Below are 18,602 nucleotides of genomic sequence, written 5' to 3' on the forward strand. Positions count from 1 at the left end.
AGGCTGAGTGCTCTGAGTGGGCCGTGATTGAAGCTTTCTGATTACCACGGTCGCATCACACACTTCTGCCCGCAGAACTCAATTTAGCAGCTCCCCAGCTCTCAATACTGCCAGCAGATTGCAATTGGAAGAGGGGAATGTAAATGCGCTCCTCCTTTGATGATGTGTTTTTTTGGAAGAAAAAAAAATAAAAACGCTGCTCTTGAGCTGTTTGTGAGTGAAATATGGTTGTTGGTATTTCAGAACAGTATGATCCCCAGCGGCCTGTCGTGGGAGGATCTTCTACATCCACTTTATCAGAAGTACAAGAACCACATCACCTGGGGGGACCAGGACCTCCTCAACATTATCTTCCACTACAACCCAGGTACAGTCCGTGCTGCCTGTTCAACATGTCATCTTTAATGATCGTAACACACATTGTTATCACACTGAAACAGTATGAAGCTGCTATCGAAGGCATAGCCAGAGTGTCAAACTGTTTATATAAATCCATTTTGAATTATAACTCTAGACACTTTAAACACAGCGGTTTCCCACTATCAACATGTCCACATAAATTGCGTCTTATTGCACCGACAATAAACCAGTCCGCATTATGATTCTGGATCGGTAAACACACGAGGCTGTGGCTGTAGGCAACAGCAGGCTTCAGCAGCAGACTGACTTCCAGCTGCAGCAGCCAGATGTGGGCATTAAGCGCTCGGAGCCAGCGGTGGAGTTGGCATCGCAAATGTTTGCTTGCGGAAAACACAACCAATCAATTGTTTGCTCTGCACGGTGCAGCTCTGAGGGCTCAGCCATCTCCAGAGAAATGCTCCGGTTGGTCCATAAGCATCGTTCTGACCTCTTTTTTGCCTGTCCTGAAATCAGGGAAATGCGAATAAAAGATGATGGGGGTGCTCTCTGTTTGGATCCGGACACGATGGAGTTTTGAAATGGAAAGACGTCGGTATGTTTTAGGACTGCAGGATATGGCCGAAAAAGAAAATCACATCTAAAGATGAATATCATAAAGATTAAAACTGTACTGCTACTCTTACTAGTTGTCTTGTTATTTTTAAAGAGAGAAGAAAAAAAAAACAGATTAAAAACAGAATTTATTAATTTTTTCATTTGCACTGCATAGTTTGCATTATGTGTTATTGAGATTGAGAAAATAAATATCCGAGGAGAGAGAGATTTTTCTGTTCCCTCCACAAATATTCTGTTCTGGATTGATGATAATAATAAGAGGGAAAATGCGTCACAGATGAGTGGCTCAATTTCTCCAAAAACGTTGGAGCTTATCATCACTGCCGTCTCTGATCATTTAGCCCCGGGGCCCGCGTGTTATAATTGCAATGTGAGTCCCGATCAGTGGGAACGACCACTTTGGCATCCTCATTTTCACTTTTGCTGAAAAAAAATATTCAAATCATAATGATGTGACCGTCACTGGGGAGTTGTACAGAGCAAACACGTTTTCTTACACCTGGACTAGACGAGCTGAAGACCAGAGCGTCGGTGCAACGACACATTTCTTCATTATAATGCTGTTTTTCACACAGTTATCCACAAATTACAGCTTCTGCCATTTTAACATTGCACTTGGTCTTGTGATGATTGAGATAACATTTTGATGAAAGTTGTACATTTATATTATTTTTCACCGTTTTTAAGCCTGATCATATACTGTACAAGGACCAGAACTTATTAGGTATACAACTGTATATAACAGGTTCAAGTGAACAAAAACATCGCAGTGTCAACAACTTAGTGCGTTCTCAGACGTCTTCGCCGTCCTTTAGGTGCAAATAAACAGATACATGTGCAGAGAGAACCGGTCAAAACTGGCAGACTGTAAAGAAGAGGATGATGACTTTTTCCTCACTCTGATGCCAACCGGCCCGTCTTTCATCCTTTTCCTCTTTTTTTTTTTCTTCGTATTGTTTGTGAGGTTTCTGTGTGTGGGACACGAGCCATCTGGAACAGAACTGGGCTGTGTGGCCAAAAAAATGCCCCCGTCGCCACAGCCGGAAATATGTTGCGCACCTCTGGTCTGCAGCCATGAAAAAAAGGAAAGAAAGAAAGAAAACGACTTTTGCTTTATCACATTTTGAACCATAAGGTGCATTATACTGTGTAAGTAAGACTACAACACGTGAACCTTTGGACCAACAGAACTGAAAAACTGTTTTCATGAGATCGAATGGCTCTCTATCCTGGAACACTGTATTCGTTTGCATCTATCCACTGTGGGACAACATATCCTGCTACTGCTGGTTGTTTCATGTCTACACTTTCCACAGTTTCATGATGCAAATTCAGTTTGCGCTTCAAAAACAAGTTCCTCCAGGCATACAAACAACCGGCTGTGGTTCAGCGGAGATGGTGGTCGCATTTTATGTCTCGTCAGGTTGTCGCCTTTCTTCTAGTTCCTAAAGTGTCCAACAAGAGATCTGGTGAGGCTGCTTTCTGTTTTTGTGGCCCTTAATTGCAGAACACCCTCCCCTTGGATCTTTAGACAGCAGAGGCACTTTGAATTTGTTATTTGATTTTTACACCAGGTTCAAGTGTCAGTGTCGATGTGTTATTATATTGTTGTTATATTCATCTGCTCATGTTCTTTAGCGCTTTCTTTAATCTTGGCGTCCTTGGCAATCAAACTTGCAACCTACCATTCACAAAGTTCCCTTTTAAACTTTCATATTTACTGTGTCTTAGCATTGTAATTCCATGAGATACCATGTTTGGTCTAACGTATTGTATAGCAATGACGTGTGTTGTGTTTTTTCTTTCCAGAGTGTCTCTTCATCTTTCCCTGCCAGTGGAACTACCGGCCAGATCACTGCATGTACGGCAGTAACTGTAAAGGGGCCGAGGAGGAGGGCGTGTCCATCCTCCACGGCAACCGCGGCGTGTATCATGACGACAAGCAGCCGGCGTTCAAAGTAGTTTACGATGCAGTCCGTGATGTAGGTATCCCCATCAAACGTTCAGGTTTTACTGACACAAAATGGCATTGCACTTTTAACAATACCTGATTATCTTAGACAGGAACCAGCAGAAATGTTCTCGTTCGCGTGTATTTACGACACAATTTTTTGTTTTTTATCGATCGAAAATGATGACGGGAACATAAACAAACGCATCAGTCAGATGTGAGATAAAAGATTTAGATTAGGTGTGAACAGATCATTTCACAGCCGGCATTTTGACCCGTTGTAGCGGAGGAAAACAGGTGTACCTAATCGCATTAACGATGACTACGTTCCATTTAGGCGTGTCGGGTTCCAGATCTGCTGCTTTTATCCGTCGTTAATGGTATTAGCAACGCCTGTGCTTTTTCCTGCTATGGCAGAACAAAATGCTGTCTAATGAGGTCTACAGAGGCTGTTCAGTGTGTTGGAAAAGTAACACAGTGAATAATATTATGATACATATATATATATATATCACACATAATTATTGGAGTAATAAGCCCAGTAAATATGGCTCTGAAGGCCAAATTATGCACATTAATAATGTTCAAACTCATTCACACCATCTATATATGGGCAGCGTGAACATACATGAATTACAGTGGAGCAAACACACTCACACTTCGGTAAATCCGCTTGTTTAGTATTTAACCAGAGTCTGTATACAAATCTGAATTGCTGTCTGCGCTGAAACATTTAGCCTAGCTTAGCACAACGACTTGAAGCGAGGGAAGAGTCTGCTGATATCAATCCTTTCATCTGACTCTGGGTAATGCTAAGACGCCTATTTGCAAAATGTTGGACCGCTCCTTTAAAGGGTAACGCCACAACTTTTAACACATTTCAAAGGGTAATGTGAAAAAAGTATTATAAAGCCAGGAGGAAGCTGCATGTAATCTGATGAACTGCATCCAGTGATGTCACTGAGTCACTTAGTTGCATTGTGGGTGATGTAGGCACCAGGTTTCGATAAGCAGTCCACTTGTCCAGCATGGCACTTCCAGAACCGGAGAGAATTCCACACATTCTTCTTCCTTTTCAAAACCTGTCGAGTACGTAACCCAAAATGCAATTTATCCCCTAAGTGACATCACTGGAGGCAATTTATCAGATTACATGCACATTCCCCTGGAGCCACAAAAGGCTTTATACTGCTTTTTTCACATATGCATTAGTAATCCCCAAGATCTGTAAACGGGCTTTAATGTGTAAAATGTGTGTACTTACCCTTTAATGACTTTGGCTCTGTAAAAGAGCAGCTTTGTGTATTTCTCCATGTGAAGCAGATTCGCGGTCGCTTGTATTAAACAATCTGGGTCAATTTTTAAATTTAGAGTTTGTTTTCTCCGGCAGCAGAGTCAGTCATCCCCTGCTCCGCTGAGATAAGCCTCTTAAAGACGAGCCGGGTCGTAATTTATGATTAATACAGCGCTCCAGCACCTCACCCCCCCGACACAATTTGTAAATACCATTTAGCCTGTGTGATGTGTTCCATTAAAAAAAAAAAAAACGATTGAGCTGAAACAGCTGTGGGATCACAAGTGACACAGGACGATGTCTCTGTTTCTGCAGTATCCCTTCGAGGACAACATGTTCCAGTCGCTGTTCTACCCCATCCAGACCAAGTTCCTGGACACGGTCAACACGCTGTGTGGGCGGATCCCTCAAGTCTTCCTCAAGCAGATAGAAAAGACCATGAGGAAGGTGTTTGAGGACAAAGTGGTCCGACACGTCAAAAAGCACAAATAACCGATGGGAGATACGACAACGCGGAGGACCATCTCGCTGGGGATAGTGTGTCGCACCAGCCTCACCTAGACTGAACTGTCGGCTCTGCGCTCGTAGCACAAAACACTTCCTTTAATAAGACTATTAAACGATCCTCTGTTGATGGGGTGGGTAATAGGCCTATGTGTACAGAGGAGCATACAGTGCTGGTCAGTGATGCCGTAGAATAGGTTTGCCTTACTGCCATCTTAAACCTTTCGCATCCCAGTATTGTACGGCGATGAAACGTTGGAAAGCTGCAGTGCAAAAGAAAAGACTGAATGAATTATTATTATTATCATCATTATTTTTTTTTTTTTTAATCAAGAGCTGTGAAAGTATCGGCTCTTCATCTCAAGCATAGGCTGAAATCGGAAAAAACTGAAGGCGTCTCGCAAATCCTCCTTTATTTTCTTCTCTGACACCACATCGAATGTTTCACCAGCAGATGAGTTGAGAAGTGAGCCTGCGTGAGCGGGGAGGGATCGCCTTGTTCTCGGTCCGTCTGCAGCTGCCAAACGCCACTGACAGTATTAGACACGGCACAAAAAAGAGGAAACGATGTCACATGCCGAATGTAAAAAAAAAATGCACTTTCAGAATGATATTAGGGCTGGATGGCTGTCCGTAGATGCTGCGCTGACCGAGTCGATCAAAACCAAAAGTGCTAGCGTTTAGAAGATGGCGTCGCGCCACAGCCGATGATCGTGTGCCATATGAATATTCATGCCTGCCATGTTTACTGTTACAAGAAAGTGAGCGATCTAGATGTGTTTGCGTGCGTGTGTGTGCGTGCGTGCGCGTGTGTGTGAGGCGGTATCCTAGTCTGTAATGTGATGTGAGGTCCTGCTGCGGACACATGAGTCACATGTTTGAGCAGCAGAACTTTCGATGTGGTGTAATGATCTAAATATATACCATTCCGACTGGAAACTGAAAGTGGCTGTACAGTCGACACGTGTTTCTAAATAAATCAATGCAATCAACCGAGTCTCGTTTACTGTGTCGCACTGAAGAGTTACTTTGACAACTCACTAATTTGCTGGTTCATTTGAAACTGGACTTTATGTGTTTTGCCGATGGCTTTGTTGTTTTAAGAAAGTGGGAATGTTTGAAGGGGGGGGGAAAGCCAACTGCCCGGGAGAGCCCCGGATCTGTTCCATGAGGGTTTCAAACTAATTTAGTCCCTTTAAACCCAGTTTCAGTTCTTGATTCTGTGTCAGGGGCCTGGGGAACGGCAGATTAGCAAAAAAAAACAACAAAATAGGGCCCCAAATAAGTGAGAGCACAGGGGAACATCGTCACACCGTTATCAGCTGCTGTTTGCTTCTCTGGAAGGACAAACGTTTGCTCTGTTGTACATTTCCACCTTGTTATTACTTGTTCATGTTTGTCCAATAAGTACACGTTTGTATAGCACTGGCACCAGTGGTGGTTCTAGACCAGTTTTAATAGGGGGGCCAGGTTGGGGCCGGCTTTTTTGTAAGGGGGCACATACAACCCGGAAAAAAAGGACAAATCCCTCATTCAGACAAAGCAGTGTTTACAATTTCAGCAATTTGATTGGGCAGTAAACTGCTGAGACACTTTATTTCTGCCTTTCCCATCAGAACAAAATCATTGCAAGAAATCTGTCATTGTGTTATTAATGCAGACTCCCTGTCAGGGGGCCACAGGGGGGTCCGGACTCAGAGTTACGGGGGCACTGGCCCCTGTTGGCCCCCCCCCTAGAACCGCCCCTGACTGGCACAAATTCTCTGATTCCAGCTTCTTACCTGCGAATATTTTAACGGTTCCTCTACAGTTTCCTCTACGACAACAAAGTGATGATCCTTGGGTTCGTCACACCGTCAGGACTGCCGACAGTTTTGCTCATGTCCAACGCGAGACGGTCTCCCGGCATGTTATTTGAAGGGTCAAAGGGGGTCTTTTTTGGGGCCCTCTCATGACCCAGGGCCCTGGACAACTGAGCTGGCGGCCCTGATCACTTCAATTGATTAACTGAGAAAATACCAGACGGATTAATCGACTACACAACAACATAACACATGATTGATGACTTTCCAACCGCTCTGGTCCCTGGGGTGAGCGGGCGGATGGAGAAGGGTGCACACAGCAGCGTACAGAAAGATGCATATAGATATATCTCTAGATCATATCCTCACATTGTGATGCATAAAAGAACTATATAGTTTTCGCATTTCTCTGTATATATTTATCAATACGTCATACCACCGTTTAATTCATGCATTGTGCTATTGATGATTTGTATCGATTACCACTACTTCTCTCTCCGCACGGCACTGTTGCTGTTCCCGGCGCAGCGCCCTGTCTGTTGCTGAGCAGGCAGTGACCTCACGGCGCCATATTAAAATGCTCCCTCCTCTTTGCCTGTGAGATCGTAGCTTAGCAGCAGCAGCTAGCCGCCAGTCTGCTTTTTTACATCCACAAGGCTGACAGAGGGCAACGACGTGATGGAAATTGACTCGCTGCAAGAGGCGCTCAGAGGTCACTTCAGTTTGTTTCGATAGTTTATGTGTTAATTAAGACCACGTGCTATTCGTGCGCTTCCGCAATCGTTGTGTTATAAAAAATAAACGGATTGCAGCTCACACGCTAACGTCGCTAGCTAGCTAGCGGCTACACCGAACTAGCTAGCGCTAACATTACCAGCGTTTTCACGGAAATGGTTAGCTGTCTGTCCGATTCATTAGCCGGGCAAAAAAGCTAACTAAAGCACGGTGCTCTTTTTGTACGCATATTCGAGCTTACATCTATTGTACCTCAGTATTTGTCAACTTGCTGACAGATATTTTTGACTGAGATGAAGTAACTGGCCAGTGTCACCGGCTACTGGTAGACGACTGTGTGCCGGCTACGCTGTGCGGCTAACTTAACATGCTAACCAGTGCGCTAAACTTTAGCTAGTTATACCTAGCAAAGGACCTAGCTAGACATATAGCATCCGCTAGCCCGCTAACGCTACGTTATGTAAATAGCTAACGTGAATTAGACAAAAGTGTCGTCAGAGACCCGCTAACAAGCTTCGTTTAGTTGGCTAAAGTAGGTTATTACTGCGGGCAGCTAAATCACACCTGCTCTGGTACAGTTAGCCTATCAAAACTGTACGTTAAGTTGGGTTCAATCAAAGCCTGTTCATACGAACAGCCTAGTACATAACGTTCTGTCACTGTATGTCTGTTCAACCCGTGGTTTATTTTGTCTCCACAGATTTCGACAAGAAAGCAAAACAGGAGCCATGTCCTCTGCTGGAACAGTTTCTATGTCATATTGCCAAGACTGGAGAGACCATGTAAGTGAACATTGCAGGCCTGATAAATTGCCCTTTCATTACTAGTTCCAGCACATACAAAGACACACTTTGTTGTGTCTGTAATGATGTTTCTAAACAGACTATAATTGTATCCAAACCTTTTGTAAATGTGCAGTGATGGATTAATTCTATACAGACTTAAGAGTATTTCTTTCTGGGCTTGTTGGGCGATTGTCATGCAAGTGTGACTGTACTTTCCTCTGACACCATAGCATGCGCAACATCACTCTTCGTATGTTCGACTAATCTAGCCAGCTTTTCCTGTATTTTAATGTGTCTTTCTCCTTTAGGGTTCAATGGTCTCAATTTAAGAACTACTTCCTGTTTAAATTGGAGAAGGTGATGGATGACTTCAGAGCCTCGGCACCTGAACAGAGAGGTCCTGCAAATCCCAACGTGGAGTCAATTCCATTTGAAGATATGAAGGAGAGAATTCTGAAGATTGTGAAGGGGTATAATGGGTAGGTGCTAATATAGTACATTTTTCTGTGATACCACTTTTACACCCAAAGTGGCCAGATATATGCAGGTTTTGTTTAATAACGGGTAAACCTGCTCATAATCGGCAATTATCCTCTTCACTATGTAGTGCACTATATTTGCCCCATTTTCTCGGAGTGTCAGAATTCATGATGTTTAATTTATGCCCTACATGGTGCCCTCAGAATTCCCTCAATGGAACCACTAACAGTCCATTAATGCAATGCCTCACATGTTGGTGTCACCAATCTCAATTACTTAAGCTCACTGTATGCTATTGTGCTGATTGTCTATTAAATAGGTAGTACGACTGGAATTTTAGGACACTTAATGATAGCGGGTTTTCATGCATCCCAAATTTGGGGCTTTATCAAAATAGATTGTGGAACTTGGATATGATACGCATAGATTGAATCGAGAATAAATATATCGTGTCCAAAAAGGACCTGACAACAGTCAGACACGGTCTGAAATAAAGGCGACAAAACATGTGCTAATATAGTGCATTTCTGTGATACCACTTTTACAACGAAACACTTGCATGTATATGCACCTTTTAAATCACGTATAAACCTGCTAATAATCTACAATGAACTCCTTTCACATTGCCAGTGGACGAGTGCCTTTCTGTTTTTTTCCCCTTTGATTCGTCATCACTGACGCGCTGTAAAAACAGGGAACAGTGTAAAGCAGCAGATCATAAACCTTATCAGGGAACATCTAGAAGACATTGAGCTGGTTTTAAAATGTCTTTATAATATTCTGATTAGACACCAGAACTGATAACGAAAGTTGCTTAAGAGTGAGACCGCTAGCTTCTTGCTGAACTCTGATGCGAGTTGCACATGGGCAGTAGTGCCTATGTGCAACTCTCATTGGAGATCATGAGGCCAAAAAACAATAGTTACTTTTTAAAAGTATCTTAACTTCAGTCTGTCTTTTAAATCCAATGCCAACTAAACAATGTTCAAGAGACAGTTGGAAGATATTAACAAGCCAGCAGCCTGAACTTTAACACACTTTCACTTTGAATCGTGCTTGAGAAGGAGAATAGGCATGTTCACCCAGGTGTTTCATTCACATCACAGCCAAGCTGAGCTAGACGTGAAAAGTACCCATAACTATTGTAGGGTCAACTGACCAGGGAGTAAATCCCGATTGTACACATTCACATTGCATACAAATCCAGATGTTGGCGAGTATAAGTGTTTTTTTTTTGGCCAGCATGAAAGTGATATGACATTGATAGTGCCAGGCTGAGTAGATGGAATGAGGAGGCAGATTGAGCAAGTCATATTCCCCACGATCAGCACGCACCATTAATAGGTGATGTCTAGCTGCCTCTGCTACACAGATGTTCATAGTCTATGTAATTAAAAAAAAAGTTCCTTATCACGTGTTACAACTGTGACATGCTGTAGTGATGCTGTTTTGATCATTTTACACAGTAGTACCACGTCTTTATTCATCGTGTCCCAAATTGTGTGGCAGTGTCATTCTATTGAATACTTTTTTCCAAATCTGTATATTTGATGTCGGTGGAGTAATGTACGTTTTTTTGTGCATGTGGCAGCAAGAGCAGGAATGTATCCAAAATGATCCTTTTTACTTTAGTGCACTATATTAACCCCATTTTCTCTGAGTGTCAGAATTCATGGTGTTTAATTTATGCCCTCAAAATATCCACAATGGAACCAGTACCAATCCATTAAGGCAATGTGTCACATGTCAGTGTCACAAATCTCAATTACTTAAGATCACTGTAAACTGTTGTGCTGAGTGTCTGTTTAATAGCCAGTAGGATTGGAATTTTAGGACACTCAATAATAGAGGTGTTGATGCGTCCCTAATGTTGGGCTTCATCAGAAAAGATTGTGGAGCTTGGATATGATGTGCATTAATTGAATGTAAAATAAAGATACCCCATCCAAAAAGGACCTGGCAACAGTCGGACACGGTTTGAAATGAAGGTGACAAAAAAATGTGGGCAATTCAAATAGAGCAGAATGGAAAGAGAACACTAACAGCAGCAGCAGGCGTGTCAGTAGTTATGAGCAATAAAGAGCTTGCCCAAAGCGAGGAATGCCGCTTCTCTTTATTTAATCTGGTAGTACACTGTATATCTGTTTTGCAGTATCGGTTGGACAAAACAAGGCACATGAAGATGCTGTTTTGAGCTCTTGGAGTTTGAGTAATATATTAAATGTGTAAAAATACCTCAAACACAATTATTAACATCACCATGATATAATAATATACGTTTATATTAAAAATATTTTCCCATTCCAGTGATGTTGATGCACAACTTTGCTGCAATTACTCCTCCATGCACTGTCCCCGAGTACTTCCCAAATTCACCAAATAAAAGGATGAAACAAAATGTTAAGATACATTTTCTTAATTAAAAATCACCCAAATGACATTTGGTGGATATCGAATATTTTTTTTGTTTGTCTTTTCTCAATTTTAGAATTCCATTTACGATCCAGCGCTTGTGTGAGCTGCTCACAGAACCTAAGAGGAACTACACGGGAACAGATAAGTTTCTCCGGGGGGTGGAGAAGGTGAGTCCTCAGCAGTGTGGCTGTTGTCCATACATTGTTAATCTGCTGACACCCGCTTTTACTCATTTGGGTATTTTTGTTTCCTTCTAGAATGTAATGGTGGTCAGCTGTGTCCACCCAACCTCAGAGTAAGTGTCATTTTCATTAATATTTTTTTAGAATAAGTTACAATGTTAACTTAATATGAAGTTGACTGTATTAATGGTATTGTTTTTCTGAACTTGCATGTGCAGGAAAAATGGATGCAGCGCTCTGAACAGAATGAATGGAGTGATGCTTCCTGGGAACACATCTGCTTTTACAGAAAGGTTGAGTTGTGGACAGATGAAGTCCTCGATCCTGAATTCACACACATTATATTAAACCGGCTAATCATTTTCATTGTTATAATATATTCTTTTGTCCGTTCGTTTCCTTTTTATCAGGAAAGTGAACGGCCCTGGAACTCCTCGGCCACTGAACCGACCGAAGGTGTCTCTTGCCAACTCACTAGCAGCTAATGGCCTGCCCGACAGCACAGACAACAAAGACCTCAACACAGAGCAAGAAGACGACAAGGACTCAAGGTACGTCAGAAGCTATAACGCACCAGAAACTTTGTTCTCCATGTTGAATATGAACTCACTGGAAAAGTTTCATCTTTATCCCCCGTTTCTTCTTTGTCTGTCAGTGAGGTTTCAGCGTCGGGAGGTTCCCTGGGAAGCTCGCTGAAGAACAAACACCCAGACGCAGAAGAGGACATGGAAGCCGAGCAGCAGGAGGTGAAGAGACTTAAGTTCAGCAAGGACGAGGAGGAGGACGAAGATGAGGAGGATGAAGAGGAAGAGCAGGAGGTGGACACACTGAGGCCTTCACACGCCACTTGCCTCTCAAAAGAGGCAGAAGCCATGGTCCAGGAGGAGGAGGAGGAGAAGGTCGAGTACAGCAAGGAGAATGAAGCCTCCAGCAGTGCTGCTGCCACTGAAGACCAAGGTAGATTATATTAGTGGGAATGTATTATGGGCTGTTCAGGCTACACATCGAAAAGAGTTAGCAGGGAAAGATACGATAAACAGGCTTTAATGTTCGCATGCTGAACTCGGTCACCTGTTTATTAGGCGCACCGAGCTAAAACTAATGAGCCATATATAAATTCCCTGCTGTAGTTTTCCATTCAACTCTGTGGTCAATTTGGAGGTTTCAATTTGTGTTGCTGTTTAATTGTATTGCTTCACAGGATTTCTATTATTTTGCCCACCGTGTTTGTGTTACAGGCTAAATAACAGACACCTGGCTGTAACATAATACAGTTCAACAGCAGAACCAACTGCAGCCTCCTAAATGACCATAAAGTTGAATCACTACACCTTTAAAACAGTTCCAACACAAATGATTGGTATTACCTTCATGAAGTCAAGATTCATGCAGGCCTGTTATGTTCGACTGCATTCCTTTTAGATTTTTCTACCTAAGAACAAACTCGTGGTGAAAATTTGGAGCTTGCATGTCAGTGATGTACAACTTTTCATCAGAAAATCAGATCTGCATAATAAGATTCATCAGTGGCTCAGAAGCTCTCTAATTATTTTCCAAGTTTGTAAACATGCATCAAAACAAGGAGCAGCACTAAAGGGACTGGAGCTTCAGCAGCATGACTTCAGCTTGTTTTCTAGGAAAATGTGTTGCACTGTAGCTCTATCATCTGACAGTGTGTTACAGCTCATTACCAGTTGGGCTAAAACATTGCTTATTGTATTGAAATGATCATTAATGTCTTTACTACCCTTGGATAAGTATATCGGTCTGAACAGTTAGTCAGAAAGCTGGGTAATTCTCACAGAATTAGATCAGTTGACAAGCTGTGACTTTGTCAGATTGTTATTGCAATGTTCCACATGGACAAAATTCTTAGCTAAGATTTGGCTGTCTCCTAACAGTGTGACGCACTCTGCTGCAGTTTAGGACAGACTCATTCCAACCGGTTTTCAGTGTTTAACATACATATGTACGCTTATGTTCACAGAGAATTGTCTCTCTGTCAAAACGAGCACAAGCTCAGCTGTGACTGTGGTTTTCTCTCCTATTGTGAGAAAATGTTCAGAATAAAAACCACTTCATCAGGCCTATAAGTATTACTCATGGCATCTGTGTCAGATGGACATATGGATGGTTGATGGCAAGCACGTTATTTGCATTCACACTGATACGCTCGATCAGTTGCAGGTGTGAATCAGGTTGTGTAAAAATTAAGGTCAGCCAGCCAGATGAGATAACCATCAGGCATATTACTCATTGGTGATATTCTCGATTTAAAATACTGCACTGTGATGTAAATTTAATCTAGGCTCTCTTCAATACTGACAGGAAACATTGAATCCATTTTGTAAACCTATGTGAGCGGATGTGACAAGTTCTGTTGAATGACAAATCAAGTTGTGTGTTTGTGTATGTGCGCGTGTGTGTGAGAAGGCGAGCAAACCAATCATTTATCCTTCTGAAAGTGAAAGATTTGGGTCATCTTGCAGTCTGAAGAGGGTTCCGACACAGCGTTACACGTACTCTGCTGTGTGTATTAAAACCTGTTTCTACTTGTTCACCACAGAACCAACGAGCAGCACCCAGGCCGAGGCGTGTGCAGGCTCAGGTCAGGAGGTCGAGCAGGACGAGAGGGAGGTGCCATGTGGCTCCCAGGAGGAGGGCAGCGACATGGATCAGACAGAGCAGCAGGCACCCGCAGGCGTCCTGGAGAGCCCCGAGACCAGCAGGGACAGTGAGGAGAGCAACAGTGACCCAGTCAGCAGCAGCAGTAGCAGCAGTGGTAGCAGCTGTAGCATAGAGGAGAGTGCAGAAGCAGCCAGAGAAGACATAGCTCTCACTCCCTCCAGCAGTACGACTGAAGCTCCTACAGAGGGCGCCATGGATAGTGCCACCTTGAACACTGGGACCACTGAGGAGCCCATGGAGCAGGACTAGACTGAAGGCCCCCTTGCAGCCATGTGTGACCATAAACCAGCTTGTCCTTGAATCCAGCTTGACTGTCACTGGGAATGAGGATAACTGCACCTCGTACACAAGACAAACGCCTCGTCCCGCTTTTGGACACTCCTCCAAAATGGCTACCTGGCATTGATGTGGGCATACAAATAAATTTTCATTTGAATTTTTTTTTTTTCTTTTTAACTGGAATATTTTATTGCTCTTGTTATCCTTTTTTTGTTTTTAAGTTTCCCTTCAAAGGGGTTGGTTTCAGCTGCCTTGAGATTCCAGGCTGGATTTCTTCTTTTTTTTTTTTTTTGTAGGCAATGGGGTTGTTCGGATGCTGGGGTGGTCTGGGTCTTTTCTAATGCCACTCACTCCAACCATTGGATGTTGTGACAAGATTGGTAGTCTACGTTTTGTACCCTTTAAGCCCAGTGTACCACACTACCAGGGTCAGAACAGAGCCATACCAGCCCCTCATTATTTATGAAATGATATCAGCTGCCACCACCATCTCTGCACCTGACTGAAGCTCATGTAAAAATGTCCTTTAGTCCAGCGATCAGACGTAAGACCCCACCACCACCACCACCATGTTGTTACTCCACCAAGCTCTACCTGGCTGTTGAGAACATGCGTCATTTTAAAATTAATTTCTCTGTCTTCTTGACACGGGAGGCTATTTTCTTTCCATTGTGTCCTTACATTATTTTAACCATATTTTTTGCAATGATACACTACCAATCCCACTGAACAATACTATGACGTGCTACCTTGTAGAGGAGTCTTCTGTAAAATGATATATTTTGGATGCATAAAAAAAACCACCATAATTTATATGATCATTTCAATTCAATGAGTTATTTTGGAGTATGTTTTTGTTTCGTCTGCCAGTTGTAGTTTCCAAAACCAGCTGTAAGTACAAAGATGACTTCCGCTTTCTTTGTATCGTGATGTCACCATGTTGTCTCACCGACCGATATCCAGAGCAGTTTCTGGTTCCAGTTCTACACCTGTTTCTGCAGCTGTACTTTTTGATATTTAGAATTTTAAATTTCTGTAAAGTAGATTTTTGTAGATTGTAATACAGTATGTGTTCACTGCCTTTGTGAAACCATATATTATTGTATAATTTCTGTGTATACTCTGAATGCATTTGCTTTCAGGGCGGTATTCAGAAACAGCAATAAATGTTAACATTTTTATGTGTGGCGGTCTTGACTACTTTCACACCTCATTCCGTTCACTTGTTTCTTGGTAGAGCAGGCAGGGAAACACAGCTGTAATTAATAACTTGTAATTATGGCTTTATTCCATCTCGCGATTGACGGCCCTATTACAGCTTATGCTGCCTTGAAACCGGGATATTAACACAATAGATCTGGTAATGTCTTCTTTGTGTGTGAACGAGAACAATATGCAGACAGGTTTCAGAGAAAGATGTTTCAGAATGACTCATTTATTACACTTTTAATTTCATTTCAAAAGAAAGGTCATCATTTAGGAAGTTTTTAAAGAATTCTGATGGTGAATAAAGAATGTTGCATATAGACTGAAGTTGATACTATATTCAAGAGTGCAGGCATCTGTGTTATCATACCAACAGACTATATGGTTGAGAGTAGTCAGAATCAGCAGACAAACTCTTGGCATATTTCAGAGCTAAGATATTGTGTCAATACTGTATTCAATACAGTTAACAGGATAAATGTTCTGTAACATTTGGAACTGTACTTTAACATTGTTAGTCACGCCTGCACTTTTTCCTGCTATGATAACTCAAAAAAATGTCTGCCACGAAAAAGACATTTAAGAACTGCCTTTTTCTTTTGACCCCAGCCTTTCAACCATAACACAAAGCTCTGCTGTGCACCAGTTCTGCTCTGCATATTAATTGCTTATAGTACTGCACCAGCGTACTTACTGCATTCACATGAAACGCACTAAGTGTTTCAACAGACTGCAGCTTTCAGATCACTGCTGCCAATTAACAAATCTCATAAGAAAAAGCAAAGCAAAGTGTTTTTAGAAAAATGCAACACCTACTTTGTGTTTTCCAGGAGCTTCCTCAGGCTGTCAGCTTGTTAATGTGGCACTGGGACTGACACCGCCAAAATACTGTGTACATGTTAAGAGCAGCCTGAGTGTATGCTGGTCTCTGATGAGCCGGCTCTACGGTGTCTGGGGTCCTGAGCAGCAGAAACATTTTCAACACATGTTGGCACGTCATAGCTGGAGCAGCAAAGGTGACAGTAACCAAATAATGAAATGCAGTCAACATGAATGTTTACACCTGCGTCTGACGCGTTATTTCGCCATATTAATCCTGGTGCACTCTGTCAGTTGTGGAAGTGTTTCTATTAGTTCTGGTGTGGGTGAGCACAGCGTTTCCCTCTGGTAGGAAGGCGGCCACGACAAAAGGTCACGTGCAGTGAACTGTTACGTAACAGAGGCATTTATTATGTATATTTAAAAAGAAAAACATCATGTGCGGGCAGGATTTTCTTTTAGGAGTGTCTCTGACCAAACCTAGATCCCATTATCACCGCTAGCTGTCCTCCGTGTCACATATCGGGGGGTCAAATGAAGCCTGATTTGAAAAACGACGACGCCAGCCTGTTCGACCCATTAGGTTATCAGGGAGGTAGTGAGGCAACACAAACTTCTTCTGTAGAATCTCGCCGTCTGTTGTGGGCCTCCGATCATCATCAAAACATGCTAGGGGAGCGAAACCTTTTGCCTGTTAAATAAAGACGGCCTTTCATGTCAATTTGTTCAGCAAAAGCTCTGAGATGTGTTCCTGTGGGGTCGGTCCACAATGTGGTCCGTCACTGCCGTCTTTTCACTGCTGAAATGTGCCCGGGCTCCCCGAGGAAATAAAGCTGCATTCATCCACGCGGCGCTGTTTAAACGGCGGCGGCTCCTCAAAGGCTGGTCTCCAGGGAAACAAATGCCAGCTCAGGAGGGATATTAAAAGCAGTTTGACACCGAACGATATTTAATCTGACCCCTCGGTAGCTTCCTGGACGGCAGATATATGTGGACAGAGGAGGTTTCACGGACTTAGGTCTTTTTAGTCAGCGGTCTGCGAAAAACGGCCGGTCGCCTCTTGTTAACTGAATCTCGGCTCCTCCTCGGTTCATGTGTGTGTCAGATTTGGCTTCGGGCTCCCAACCGGTATCTTTTTTGCTTTCTCCTGTATCTGCAGGCGTGGGGAGCAGGGCTCCATTAAGCAGGGGAGAAAAAAAAAAAAATTCAGAAAGGTAAATACAAAAGCCTGTGATGAGGAAAACCGCCTCTGGGTTACCCGAGAAGCAAAAAAAAAAAAAAAAAAAGGAAGAAAAAAAATCAAATTAAAGTAACAAATGAAAGAAAACACACTGCGGGGCTGTGTCTGAGAAGTGCAGCTGCATCTCCTCCTGATGCATTCCAGTTCTTCAGAATCATTTGGAAGCTGTTTTTTTTTTCTTTGCTCACATTTCTCTTTAAACCCCCAACAGTCCAAACTCCAATAAACTGGCTGTAATTACGAAAGGTGACAGCTGAGGTCAAGCCTCTGATCAAACAAGTCTGTAAAATAACTATGAAATTAAACTCTTCCTCATTTCACTTCTGACCCTCCTCGAGGCCCCCTCACGGACCCCTGGGGGGCCCCCCTGGACTGCTCTTAAAACCCACCGGGCTTCTGTTCACGTTTAAATTACAGTTTCATGCTTCGCTGCTCGCCTCGAGAGGAGAACTTTTTTTAATGGAACCGTGGTCAGCGGCGGCGCGCGCCAAATCAAGCTAATTGTCACGTCGAGGGGGGAGAAGCACTTTTCGGCGTCGGACACACTCGCCGACGCTGACGGGATTAGAAGGAGAAATGACATCGAGTCTTCTTAGGAAAAGTCATTACAACACGGGAGTCGCTCTTTCGGTTCAAGCGCATCACTTGTGAGATTGGAGCATATTAAGTGGTTCAACAGGACTCAGAGTTCACAGCACGCAATCTCCGTGTAATCCAATAGAGGGTGATGTTTAGTTTCCTCAGCCTGCCCCTGAAATCAGAATGCAGACCCAGTCCTCCTCCTCCTCCCCCTCCTCCTCCTCCCCCTGCTGCTGCTGGTGAATGCAGGCTGTGACACATTCAGTATGCCTCCTCACCGCTTTTGAATCGCCTGAAAAAGCACCACGAAGACATCGTGACCTCCCTTCCACTCCTCTCCAGCGCTGTCCGCACGGTGAACTCTCGCCTGCCCCAATTTAGTTTTCTCCGGGAGAGCACGCCCGCCCGTGAATGAATATGAGGTGGCTTAACCATCTTTTTTTTTCTTCTCTCTCTCTCTCTCTCTCTCTCTTGTCCAGACGCCAGGGGAGAGCGTCGGTTCCTGGCTCAACCTGAGACACATTTTTATCACGCCTCTTCAAAAAGCCCGCAGACGTCAGATCCACTCCCACGTGTCTCGTTTCTCGCGGGAGAAAAAAAAAAAAACAGGCTTTTATCAGAATGATCTAGGATGCGCTGCTTTCTAATTGCAAGCGTCTCATTATGTG

The 18,602-nt window shown here is 43.2% G+C and overlaps 2 protein-coding genes and 1 long non-coding RNA gene across 4 annotated transcripts in view; 2 read left to right on the top strand and 1 right to left on the bottom strand.

Annotated features, from left to right (window-relative positions):
• The window catches only part of gxylt2 (glucoside xylosyltransferase 2), a 24,052-nt gene extending 18,336 nt beyond the window's left edge, over positions 1 to 5,716 (top strand). For both annotated transcript variants that reach the window (XM_030420360.1, XM_030420359.1), the window contains 3 exons: positions 244 to 367; positions 2,785 to 2,957; positions 4,536 to 5,716. In XM_030420360.1, coding sequence (XP_030276220.1) covers positions 244 to 367; positions 2,785 to 2,957; positions 4,536 to 4,712 — 474 coding nt within the window. In that variant the 3' untranslated portion in view covers positions 4,713 to 5,716. The remainder of the gene's footprint in view (positions 1 to 243; positions 368 to 2,784; positions 2,958 to 4,535) is intronic.
• Positions 1,651 to 7,137, bottom strand: LOC115583478 (uncharacterized). Its single transcript, XR_003984370.1, has 2 exons — positions 6,506 to 7,137; positions 1,651 to 2,041 (listed from the first exon to the last, which is right to left on the bottom strand). It is a non-coding gene; the product is annotated as an uncharacterized LOC115583478 (long non-coding RNA).
• ppp4r2b (protein phosphatase 4, regulatory subunit 2b) lies at positions 7,129 to 15,271 on the top strand. Its single transcript, XM_030420361.1, has 9 exons — positions 7,129 to 7,238; positions 7,962 to 8,043; positions 8,355 to 8,525; positions 11,015 to 11,108; positions 11,199 to 11,236; positions 11,342 to 11,416; positions 11,534 to 11,674; positions 11,779 to 12,080; positions 13,690 to 15,271. Exons 1-9 carry the CDS (start codon positions 7,205 to 7,207, stop codon positions 14,058 to 14,060), a joined length of 1,308 nt encoding a protein of 435 aa, XP_030276221.1. The 5' UTR covers positions 7,129 to 7,204; the 3' UTR covers positions 14,061 to 15,271.
• The last annotated feature ends 3,331 nt before the right edge of the window (positions 15,272 to 18,602 follow it).

Source organism: Sparus aurata, chromosome 6, assembly GCF_900880675.1.
Source record: "Sparus aurata chromosome 6, fSpaAur1.1, whole genome shotgun sequence".
NCBI lineage: Eukaryota > Metazoa > Chordata > Actinopteri > Spariformes > Sparidae > Sparus > Sparus aurata.